Source organism: Bombyx mandarina, chromosome 21 (assembly GCF_030267445.1).
Source record: "Bombyx mandarina strain Sakado chromosome 21, ASM3026744v2".
Taxonomy (NCBI): Eukaryota; Metazoa; Arthropoda; class Insecta; order Lepidoptera; family Bombycidae; genus Bombyx; species Bombyx mandarina.
In genome coordinates this window covers 2,987,758-3,000,635 of record NC_143227.1, presented here as the reverse complement: position 1 = coordinate 3,000,635, position 12,878 = coordinate 2,987,758, and the positions used below count along the sequence as shown (strand labels likewise).

The window sequence follows — 12,878 nt, the reverse complement described above, 5'->3', positions numbered from 1 at the left end:
ATAGCAGACAGATACTCTTACAATCAATCTTATCACCGCTACTTACGGATATCGACAATAGCCGGAGGACTCTTCGAATCTCTTTAAAGAATGACATATACATAATTACTGGTGGTAGGACCTCTTGTGAGTCCGCACGGGAAGGTACCACCGCCAGGCCTATTTCTGCCGTAAAGCAGTAATGCGTTTCGGTTTGAAGGGTGGGACAGCCGTTGTAACTATACTGAGATTTTAGAATTTATATCTCAAGGTGTGTGGCGCCTTTAGGTTGTAGATGTCTATGGGCTCCAGTAACTACTTAACACCAGGTGGGCTGTGAGCTCGTCCACCCATCTAAGTGATAAAAAAAATAAAAAAAACAGCCTTGATGCAAATAGTGTTCGAGAATAGCAGTTTATTTTAGACTCTAATGGTACCCAGTGCCCTGATCTTTTAGAACGCACCGTGGGCGAACGCAAATGTTCTAGTTAATGTGGATGAATTGTTCTTTGGTCCCGGGTAGTGGAAGGAGGAAATGGTAGGACCTTCTTCTTCTCCATCGCTCCCTCATTACTGAGGATCGTGACTCCGTTTCAGCTTGTCCACTGCCAGCCTCCATCGGTTCCGATCAGTTGCCTGGTGTAGTGCAGCGCTCAGTGGTCCGCTGGTTTGCTCGGAGATTTGGTCGGACCAATGTTTGGGGCTCCGGCCTCTAGGACGTTTTCCTTCAACTTTTCCAGTGACCATCAGACGTTCCAAGTTGTCTACACCTCTGCGGGCAACATGGCCAAAGTAGCACCTTATGCGTTGCAGACAGGTGGTAGACAGGCGTTGAGTGCTCTCCATTTTAAGCTGTTGTAGGACGGAGATGTTCGTGCGGTTGGCTGTCCATGGAAACTTAATAGGCGGCGCCAACACCAGGTTTCAAAAGCATCAACTCTGTTTCGATCAGCTGCTTTTCTGCTCCATCGAGACTGATTGGAAAGACCAGTGAGTGCACAAGATGTATTTTGGTCCTATTCGAAATATTACGATCATTCCAAACTTTGCTCAGCTGCGTCATAGCTGTTTTAGCCATGATAGGACCATATCATATCAAAATAAATCAACCAAATTTTAACACTATGCGGTACAATACAACGTGAATACTATCGACAAAAAAACCAGCATTTAAATAATTTGTATAATAACACATTTGGTTACGTCTCAATGTTTTATTTTCAAAAGCATGGTTCAATTACCAAAAAGTGTACATAGATTAATTTTTGCTTACAGCTAAATCGACTTACGAATAAAATTATTATATTAATCGGTCAATAAATGTCGTGATCACTTCTAAAGGACTAGATGGGCACGATTCCGCGTATTTTTCGCAACGATCATCCAAACCATAATATTCGGCTTCATAGTAACAGTCGGGTAGATTGTCTTCGGCCATAGATGTGGAAGGACTGTGAAATAGACCATTAGAAATGAGAATCATTGTATAGCTCACGACTATTTCGCGTTAGAAATAAGAATATGTCCTATTTAGTATTAATTTTGTGGTAGCGGGCGTGTAGTCGTTAAAGGTTTATTTTCCAGATGGTTAGACGAGATCACAGCCCACCTGGTGTTAAGTGGTTACTGGAGCCCATAGACATCTACAACGTAAATGCGCCACCCACCTTGAGATATACGTTCTAAGGTTTCAAGTATACCACGGCTACCCTGCCCTTCAAACCGAAACGCATTACTGCTTCACGGCAGAAATAGGCAGGATTGTGGTACCTACCCGCGCGGATTCACAAGAGGTCCTACCACCAGTATATCTGCATTTCTTTATTGTGTTTGTAGGCAGACGAGCAAATTGAACATCTAATGGTGAGTGGTTATCGTCGATAATATCGCCAGCAATTCTAAGGGCATTATAGCCAAGTCACTGATCGTTGAGTACTCTGCGAAGGCTCGTCTGACCACACAGTCACTGTTCGATTTTTCAATTATACGAAAAGAACTCACGTCAGTATCAAATGCAGTATATCTCCTAAAACACCGCTATGCAACAGATTGGAAGTTCCGTTCTCACAAATGACCCTCAATAAACACGCCCGTCCACTGTAGTCGTGTCTGTGAAATTAAATGGTCTTATAAACGGGTAGAGCTCAAGTTTGGGTAGCCATATATTAGTTTTATTATTACAATTTCTGAAATCGGTTCAAGGATTTATAATATTCTATTCTGGTGTCACATGGATTAGTATATATTTCTTGGTGTCTCATGTTAAACCACAATTATTAGATATACCTATTATATATGTAACTTCTATACGATTTATCTTAAAAGAGGTTAATATGTTATAAAGATGACATAGATGGAATTTTGACTAATGAAACATTAGAAGAAGGAACATTAGAAATAATAAAGCATTTTTGAATATTGAAATAAAAAAAAACATAAAAAGTGATGAAGCAATAGCTTTAAATGTTGTTTCTCTTTATAGATCAACTCAATTTGTTCTATAGTTTTACTAAGCTAAACTGTATTTTGATTTGATAAAATAATACATTATATATATTTAAGAATAGATAAGTACCATTATCAAATACATTTAAAAAAATTTTTTTTATAGATTATTGATAGAAATATGAGAAAATAGATTTAATGAATCTAAATCTTAAGATTTCAATTATTATGGCCGAATTTCGTGCGTTGAACTAACACTCATTTAAAGATATAGATACCTATCGTAAAACTTGTTGTACAGATAATGCATTATGTTTTGCAACGTGTAAATTCGATTGAAATCCGACCGTATGCATCTAAATACTGGAGTGATTTCTCATTTCTCATTTCTGCCGTGAAGCAGTAATGCGTTTCGGTTTGAAGGGTGGGGCAGCCTTTGTAACTATACTGAGACCTTAGAACTTATATTTCAAGGTGTGTGGCGCATTTACGCTGTATATGTCTATGGGCTCCAGTAACCACTTAACACCAGGTAGGCTGTGAGCTCGTCCACACATCAAAGAAAAAAAAAAAAAAAAAACTATTTATATTTTAAAGAGATGGTCACTAATTGAGACTGGCTAGCCAATTTCACCTGCTTTGTGGACAGTAAACCAATGCAGTAACTGTTGTTTTTAATGACTGTGGCAGTAAAACGACCAATTAATAATTCCACAATACTCACTGTTCCAGTAGTCTTTCAATGAGGAAATAAAGTCTGCGCCTCGTGAAATCACTCATCAAATCGGCATTACGTTCGTTACGGCTCCTTGCGAGCTGCAATTGATAAATTATTGTTTTTTATAAACTAATTCGGGCACGTTTCGCGACGAGATGGCCGGTCCATAGAACGCCTCGTTGTACAGAGAAGGGTTGATGGTACAAGACGGCGCGGGAGGTCACCAATGCGGTGGACCGACCAAATTAAAACTGCAGTGGGAGGTCCCCTAAATGTGTGCAGTAGAATGGCCTCGAGCAGGGAGAGATGGCGGGACATCGTGAGACGCATCAAGTCTGCCCCTTCCAACACTACATGACGATCACGACCACTCTGTCAAGAGAGACACGATTGAGAAGAAGGTAAGCTGATACAGAAATCTCATTCGACGCTTCCAAGCAATGATTTTCGCCTGTATTAGAAACGATCATACCAGATACGCTTAGCGAAGCACTGCTCTTGCTAGTGCTAGTTTTAGCGAATTCGCTTGGCTGAGTCCCAATGAACTCGCCTGAGCTTTTGGTGAAGCTATATAGTATAATCCCTCGAGGGTACTAGCAAAGGTAGGTAAAAAAACCGATAAGACAAGAGCACCATCAAAAATCTAATTGAACTTCAAAAGGTGGGTGTTTATCGGTATGTTATTTGAAAATCTACAGATTTCAGCAGAATAGAATATTCCAGAGTTAATCTGTAGAAATGGTGATGCAATCCGGACTCATGCGGTTACTTCTACCAATAAAAGCTCTTTGTGATCAGTCTGTAGTGACCCTTGTTTGTTTTCGTAGTGCGGTATGCTGCAAGCCTTTAAGGCAAAACATCATGGGTTGGATCCAGTTCAATTCTGTAGTAAAGCAATGAAACGTAATAGACTTCCATTTTCGGTATGTGAATTAGCGAAAAGCTTACATTTATATCTCCTAAGAGCGGTTCGAAATAGGTGGAATTGTCGACATTGTAGTAATTAGCTTCGAAGAACCACGCGACGCTGACCGTCGTTTCCGGGTGAAGGGGTATTGACAGGGTAACGAAAACCTGAAATTATTTAAGACCGTTTAATAAAAGCTCGTAATAAAAGGGTCGTAGGCGTGTTTAACCATCCACAAAATACAATTGTGTTCCTATGGCTTAGCCTTGTCTTGATAGTCTTGATGTACTATTCCATAATTTATAAACTGTTACTGTTGCTTAGAAAACTTTATATCTAATTTCATTATGAAATTTATGAAATTACATTGAAATTCAAATGAAAAATATAATTGGATGTAATCTGTTTTGAATTACCATTTTTTATCTATTTTTCCGCCCTCAAGCATTAGAGCAACAATTATGATTCCGAGAATTTTATTTTCATCAACCGCATTGACGTGATCAACATTATAAGAGCGAGCTGTATTTTTATATTATAAAATGGTAATGAAAACATTTGTACTGTTCGGATATGTTGCGAACAGACACTGGTTCCTGACAATTGACCACTGAACTATACAAAGCTTGTTGGGAGAATCGAATGCATGTCACAGCGCTGTGGCAATAACAAGAAAGACGGTTAATTTTTAACCTATTAGTATGTTAGAGAAATATTCTCTGGTAGCTCAATATGGATGGATAAATCGGTATTAGGTAAAGGAGAGAAACTTTGCTTGAATGGCGTGTGGTGCCTATGACTGTCTCTGAATACTCAAAAAATACGGTATTAAAGACAAAATGAAGCAGAATCTCAGCGTAGAGTCGGTAGCTCCAAACGATCTGGAATTCTAAGTTAATAAACTAATTTTAAGTAATACTGCAATATCAATTAATACTGTGTTTAGGCCGATAATTCTATTATTTAAAACTTATTTATTGTAAAGAAATATTTCAAATATAAAAATTGTAAAATTCAATTAAGATTTCGATCTTTTGTTGGGTTACGGTATTGAAATTGAGATGTTTATGGACTCCAGCAATAATTTAATAGTCGGAAAATCATAATCACGTTCACTCATTTATGTAGTAAAAACATTTAAAACAAAAAATGAGCCCAAAGCCCACTTGCTATGAAATGCTTATTAGAATACCTAAATAGCACAATGCGAAATATCACCTAAGGACGTTGGGTCGGATTGCTTGTTGTATTAAAAGACGAGTGTTTCACCCTTTATATACGAAAGCATATTTTCTTGGCGACCACAATTTATTGATTTACTACTCAGATAACGTCGCTCCCATACTTCGGTGGTTCTCATAGTCATGTTCATGACACCAGCGTGAAGAAAAATTAATATTTGATTGTGTCCATGTTCCAGGATAGACACAGCGGAAAAAAAACTTTATTGCTCTGGTAGGCGATGAACATACGGCCCACCTGATGTTGACTGGTTATCGTAGACCATGGACGTCAGCAATGCCAGATGCAGAGCCAAGCCGCTGCCTACCATTAAGTACTCTCCAAAAACCACGTTTGAACAAGAACATTACAGTATAGTTTAATATAGTTTTTACCCCCCACTGAGTGTCCTTCGTGAACAACAGATATCGCTTCTGTCTTCTGTGTATCACGTTGTGTCCGCATGCCAATAATAGGATCACCAAGCTGGAAGTAAAATATTGCGATAATGAAGAGGTGGGATCTATCTCTCCACACCGGCAGTACAGAGCTATTTCTATATTATGTATACATTTTGCAAAAATCGTTTAGATCCTAATCTGAGTGAGGTTGTTTCCTTTTTTACACATTTCACACATTTTTCGTACCACCAGTTATTAGGTATATTAGTAAATTTTGTAAGTTTGATTTTTCTAACACGACATTAAACCATCATATCTTCATCGTGAAAGTTGTTGGACATTATAAAAATGGTAACTCAATTATGTGATAGATCAAGCACCGCCTATTTCTGCCATTTCTGCCGTGAAGCAGTAATGCGTTTCGGTTTGAAGGGTGGGGCAGCCGTTGTAACTATACTGAGACCTTAGAACTTATATCTCAAGGTGGGTGGCTCCTTTACGTTGTAGGTGTGTATGGGCTGCAGTAAACACTTAACACCAGGTGGGCTGTGAGCTCGTCCACCCATCTAAGCAATAAAAAAATATTATATAATACTATAGTCGGGATCGCTTAGACCAAGAAAATGATCAACAATCCCATCATATAAATCGATATTCAAGAGCATTCAAGCAAGAGTGGTACATATCGCATAAAGTCGTTACAAAAAAAGAACAATAAAAAGGACAATTAAAAACAAACAATAATTAATTTAAAAATTACATACCAAATAACACAAAAAACGGACATAACTTCACTTGTCTACATCATCACAGGATTGTGCATGCTGTACTGAATAAATTTAGGCTAAGCCGGCTCACGACTTCACATCGTCCAAGTTTACTTATGTTATTAGTTAAATTATATTCAGAATTCAGGCTAATCTCTATTCAAAAGCTTTCGGATAACTGTATGATGTGAGTTGATAAGAACAAGGATCAGTTACATGGAAATTGGAAGAATAATCGAAGATGCTGGTGTATGGTTTAGTGCTTTTCTTCCTCTAAGCGGTTAAACTAGTTCTCAGCCAACTATTAAGTGATTACCGATGATCATAGATTTCGTTATGTCGTCGCTCACTATGAGATACCAGTTTTTTTTATTGCTTAGATGGGTGGATGAGCTCATAGCCCACCTGGTGTTTTTTTTATTGCCCTTGTTGGCAGACGAGCATACGGCCCACCTCATGGTGAGTGGTTACCGTCGCCCATGGCCTTCAGCGATGCCAGGGGCAGAGCCAAGCCGCTGCCTACCGTTTAATACTCTCCACAAGCCTAGTTCGAAGAAGGACATTTCATAGCGCTCGGGAAACACTGTGGAGGGAAGCTCATTCCATAGCCGGATGGTACGTGGCCAAAAATACCTCTGGAAATGCACTGTGGACGACCGCAGTGGCTCTAGGTAGTATGGATGAACTCTACTCCGGTGGCGGGCGGTGCGATGGTAAAAACGAGATGATGGTATCATCTCGAACAACTCCTCAGAGCGTGTTAAGTGGTTACTGGAGCCCAAGGACATCTACAACGTAAATTCGCCACCAAACTTGAGATATAAGTTCTAAGGTCCCAGCATAGTTACAACGGCTGCCCTGCCCTTCAAACCGAAGCGCATTGCTGCTTCACGGCCGAAATGGGCAGAGTGGTGGTACTTACTCGCGCGGACTAGCAAGAGGTCCTACCACCACTACTAGAGCGAACCTCGCAATCATTACTAACATCAGACACACGAAAGTAATCTGTATATGTCTGTAAAGATTTAGCGCCCAAACCAGTGATGCTATTTTGACGAAATTGGGTAGTTTGAAAAAGGATATCGGTCAAGGCCGTATAGTTAGTATGGATATCCGCCCACGCGATGTAAAGTGAAGTTGTAGTAGGACGCACCATACGATCGTCGAGAAATAATTGATTGAGATTTAGATGTCATTGTCTACCTCAAAGCGGGTGGCGTCACACTCCTCAATCTAAAACTAATGCAATTATAAATTTAATATCTGTTCACGCATCTGTAATGCTGAGGATGTCGATTCGTGAAATTATTGTATCTGTATTGTTATTATATATATTTATATGTATTGTTATTAGCATTATTTATATTGGTATTATTGTATAAATTTTCGCAGCTAATTATAATCGAGCTGTGTGTGACGCTAGAAACGTGTGCTGTTGCTATTGGATAAGAATATTGTTCCCTGAGCCCACTATCCTATAAAACTGTAAGATTGCTAATTCAGAATACACATTGTCATGTCAACTGGTATCTCAAAAAATAAACATCTCTTAATTTTACTGAATACAGTTGTCAAGTCCAATAGAAAATTATTATTATTTTTTTAAATTGTGTTTGCACTGTGCTAAGACAACTCTTATGCAAAAAAGTATACTGTGTATGGCACCGAAAATATACAATAATAAGATGCTACGAGAAAAGACAAATTATTTAAAAAGAATTTGAAAAAATTATTAACCTTAAGATGCTATTACACGATGTTATTCCTTCACCGTGAAAATCAATCAATTAAAATCAAATACGGCATATTTATTGGCGCTACGATATCTTTTTTTTATAACAAACTATTGCCCTAATCTATATTTATAGAGAAATCTGCTGAATACTATCGCTCCGAAAATCTCTTCCGCGAAATTTAGACCGTCGATTTCTTTTTCTTATCCTTTCTCGCATCCGGTAATAATTCAAAACGTTTTTAAAGTTCAATATCGCATTTACTATATCGAATTTAATGTTTGAGTATCGAATACCACATATCGGAATAGTGTTCGTTCCATATGATTCGTTCAACACAGGTGTGGTATTCATTCAATTAATTAGTTTTGAAACCAATTTCGCGCGTTCTGCCTCGGTCAAACCCCGATTCCAAATCTGCGTGATATTATTGGATATTATAATAATTCAAAACTATAGGAAATTGGTGATTTGTGTGTTGAATTTTTTTTATTGCTTAAATGGGTAGACGAGCACACAGCCCACCTGGAGCCCAAAGACATCTACAACGTAAAAGCGCCACTCACCTTGAGATATAAGTTCTAAGGTCTCAAGTATAGTTATAACGGCTGCCGTATCCTTCGTACCGAAACGCATTACTGCTTCACGGCAGAAATAAGCAGGGTGGTGGTACCTACCCGTGCGGAATCACAATAGGTCCTACCACCAGTAATATAAAAGTTTAGTACTGTAAAATGTATAGTACTATGAAGTCGTCGTGGCCTAAAGGATAAAACGCCCGGTGCGTTCGTATTGAGCGATGCAGCCGTATCGATGTTCGAATCCCGCAGGCGGGTACCTATCAATTTTCTAATGAAATACGTACTTGACAAAATACTTGAGATTAAACAGTAAGTCTGCTTAGTTAGATTTGTATTTGTAAATAGTGAATCAGATAAATTTATTAAGTTCGTTTCTACTACCAAATTTGGTGAAATACATTAGCATTTTGATACTCGTCTTCACGATGAACTTCCGCGGTGAAGTAATAACAACGTGTCATGAAAAACAATCCTATATATCTTGAGGTGGGTGGCGGCGTTGACGGGTTGTTGTGTATAGGCTTTGGTGGCCACTTCACGCCAGGTAGGCCGTAAGTTCGTTTATGAAAAACTAGTAGTGCCAAAAGCCAAGCTATAAGACCTCAAGCGTTGCCATTGTTAATCTACCAACCGCCACGTTACATCGTGAAGACGAGTATCAGAATGCTAACGTATTTCACCAAATTTGGTAGCAGAACAGAACTTTATAAATTTATCTGATTCACTTTTTACAAATACAAATCTAACTAAGCAGACTTACCGTTTAATTTCAAGCATGTTGTTTCGTTATTTAATTTTGGATATCAAGAAAACTTCAAGAAAAAAAACAGCTGATTTAATTTTCTTATCAAGAGATTAAAATGTATAAAACACACAATGATTCGGTGATATAATTGAAATGGATTGTTTTACAAACGGGGATGGATGCTACTTCTGAAATTACTAATTGGCTTCGCCGCGAAACACGAAAAATTAAGGGGGGATTTTATTAATTACCGCTCCGGTCTAATGAAAGTCAATTTGGAGTGCTTTTGGAACTCCAGAGGATATTTATTACTCAGATTGTATTTCAAATACAGTTTACCAGAGTCAGTTTTTAACTTAATTGCGTTGTATGCCTGAAGGTCAGATCTGGATACTGCAGAATTTTCTACTAGCGTTATAATACATTCTGTATTATTAGTCCGAGCGAGTTGTCATGCATACTGGTTTAAAGGATGAGACAGCTTTGACTTATAGCAAGCAAGACTTCGACTACCCGTCTCAAAGTGAGTGGCATCATTTACGCTGTGTTGTATATGGATTCCAGTAACAAGAGAACTACAGGACGGTGGAGGTCATTTACTCATATACATATCGACGCTTGAAAGGCAAATGTGACTAAGCGACAATAACTGCTTTGTACTTAAATGATAGGCAATAACCATATTCGATGCGCAAAAAAAAATATATTTCTAGGTCTATTAAAAGCATTTCATTCCTACAGCTAGATTCGTTCAAATATAATTTTTTTCAGGTATTTCAACTTTAAATTAGTCTACTGTAAAGTTCACGCATTGTCGCTTAGTCACGTTTGCCTTTCAAGCGTCGATATGCACTAAAAAAAGTCGAAATTATATGATTAAACATATTCATTTGTCACTAGTTGGCCCGGCAAACGTTGTTTTGCCATATAAATTATTTCTAGGAAAGATAAAACCTAGATACCGACTGCAGCGCCATCTGCCAGGTTGATTTGTAAATCTAAACCATTCTTGAATCCATCTGAAGGTATACAGAAAATTTCATTAAATTCAGTCCAGCCGTTTAGGAGGAGTTCAGTGACACAGAACACACGCACAGAGGAAATATATTATATAAAGATTAGCAAGCTGTCATACTCCGAGCTACATCAGTTTCAGAAAAACCTAAAATTACCATCACAATGCCTTTCAGAAAACCTAAACCCCAGGTACAGTATGCACACCCATGAGCAGATACTCAAATTTAAAAATTAACTTGTTAACTTCGTGTTTATTTAAAAACTTAAGAATAGTATATATTTTACTCTTTACTAAAAGGGTTTTAAAAAACAGATGGAATGAAAACATTGAACCTTACTAGTTTTTTTTTCAGTTAAGCCACAAGGGATCCCCTCACAAGGGAATATATTGAATGTAATCAATGAATCTTTTTCAAACATCCGACTAGAGAAAGCATGCAAAGGTAATGACCACAGATTCTCATTTTGTCTCAGTTCCGATAAATTGCAGTCGATGCTTCGAACTTTGATGCGGTAAGCTCCCGGGCAACAGTCGCTTTCGCAAATACGTTCGATAACATAAGTACACAAGTTTAGAATTAATGAAGCAACCGCTTAAAGTTTTCAATAGCTTGACGTGCTATTTATATTTATTCGAGTATGATAGAGCTGAAGGAGGATTATGATTGAACAGTATACGATCTCAATTAATTTTAGATACCCATTTTTAGCTATTAAGGGTTTCGTAGCTAGTAGGAAAATCAATTATATTGGTGCGAGGACAAATGCTTGAATTCTTTGAATATTAGGCATTAAATGTTTGAACCACTGGAGGCGGTTTGTTAAGCGTAAAATTCGAGCTAACCACAACTAATTTTTGTAACGTTTCAAAACATTAATTGTAATAAGGGGCCTTAGTTTTAGTATAAACGTGGCCATCCCATGCGAACAAGGGCCTTCTTAATTGGTCACTATTCCGCCCCGATGGTAGATTTAGCAAAGCACTGTTCTTGCTAGGGCAAATCTCAGAAAATTCTCTCAGGTTGAGCCCTGTGAGCTCGCCTATTAACCAAAGTGAAGCCCGTATAACCCCTTGAAGCTACTGGCAGATGGGTAGGCAAAAAGGAAGTACAAGGGACAGTATGGTTAGGCCACCGGAAAAGTCAGACCTCTTAAATATTGTAAAAGGGTAATAAACTGCTTCAGATAAACAAGTTTGTTTTTGGATTTGGCCAAGCATGAGCGACCATCCCTGTGACGACGATAGTAACGTCAGTAGTGCACGTCTTTAAAACAACCAGGATATCGTCTTTTGGTCAAAGAAATTATGCGTCCTTTTTTCCATCTGTCTGTATCTTTATAATTGACCAATGTAATTGACCTAAATATTATATTAAAGTGTGGATATGAAATTCTGACATTCTTTAAAGTTTTTGAAACATCGGAAATAACATAATGAAAGCGTAAAAGTTTTATTTATGTCTACAACTCCCGAAAATCTATGAAGAAAATACTCAGAAAATTTTCAGAATTTGCGACATCAAGAGAAAACGAAGAACACGAGCGAATTCGTGTGACAGTAGATCTGGCGTCATGGCTCCGACGTCGTTCGTATACTGTAAAGGTGTTTCTGAAGCTTGCATTTCGGTTACGTCCTATTTAAACTTAAAATCTTAACCTAGGATTTTACTCGTGTGCTAATCATAGTATCTGTTCCCTTTGTAGTTATAGTTTATTTTATTTTAGTTTATACTATTATTAGTAGTAGTAATAGTTTCGCCCATTTCTGTTCGGCTCGAGACCTCGCGCTCAAGGATCTTTTCGGGACCCTACCCACTAAACCACTCCACTGTACTCTTCGCCCAAGTGTCCGTTCCTCTCCGAGGTCAGAACCCGGATGAGGTAAGAGGGTTACCGCGGTCAACACTAAACCAGACGGCGTAGCTCACTCCAAGAACGCTCAGCCAACGAAGCCTTCGAGGCGAATCGAATGTTCTGAAACGTCGACCGTCTCGGTACGTAACCCCGTCGTGCCGCCCAGACGGTGCAGCTGGTGTCCTGGAATACCCCTATAGACCAGATTAACTTAATAACTGTTTTATTTTCGACATACTTTTGTAATGCTATTTGTAAATAATCTAACAATTAATCGAAGAGATTTAATGTCATAATTACACGTATGCAATTTCTTATACCAAAGCATTCATCACTTAAGTTATACGTATTTAATGTGTGAACGTATTTACCTAATACGTAACAGGGTTTTTCTTATTAAACGCCCATATCAATGCAAATTAAAACATTTAAGTTGACCTACTCATAAGAGTAAAAACGTACTTTAGTGGTGTAATGTGTACGAGATTTAGTAAAACCGGGCAGTTGGAA

At 38.2% G+C, this 12,878-nt stretch overlaps 1 protein-coding gene across 1 annotated transcript; it reads right to left on the bottom strand.

The window, feature by feature from the left end:
* Positions 1–1,243: 1,243 nt before the first annotated feature.
* On the bottom strand, positions 1,244–6,458 carry LOC114244439 (uncharacterized). The gene is made up of 6 exons (XM_089736357.1): positions 6,436–6,458; positions 5,666–5,756; positions 4,091–4,216; positions 3,149–3,240; positions 1,981–2,088; positions 1,244–1,430 (listed from the first exon to the last, which is right to left on the bottom strand). The coding sequence occupies exons 1-6, from the start codon at positions 6,456–6,458 to the stop codon at positions 1,280–1,282; spliced, it is 591 nt and encodes a 196-aa protein (XP_089592483.1). The 3' UTR covers positions 1,244–1,279.
* Between the last annotated feature and the right edge of the window lie 6,420 nt (positions 6,459–12,878).

What these genes read in the sequence shown, in the direction of transcription:
- LOC114244439 (XM_089736357.1), bottom strand. Translation starts at nt 6,458, where the DNA reads ATGTCCGTTTTTTGTGTTATTTG. An exon ending in TCCGTTTTTTGTGTTATTTG is followed by an intron (nt 5,757 to 6,435) that starts GTATGTAATTTT and finishes TTTTACTTCCAG; the next exon opens with CTTGGTGATCCTATTATTGG. An exon ending in CGAAGGACACTCAGTGGGGG is followed by an intron (nt 4,217 to 5,665) that starts GTAAAAACTATA and finishes AAATAATTTCAG; the next exon opens with GTTTTCGTTACCCTGTCAAT.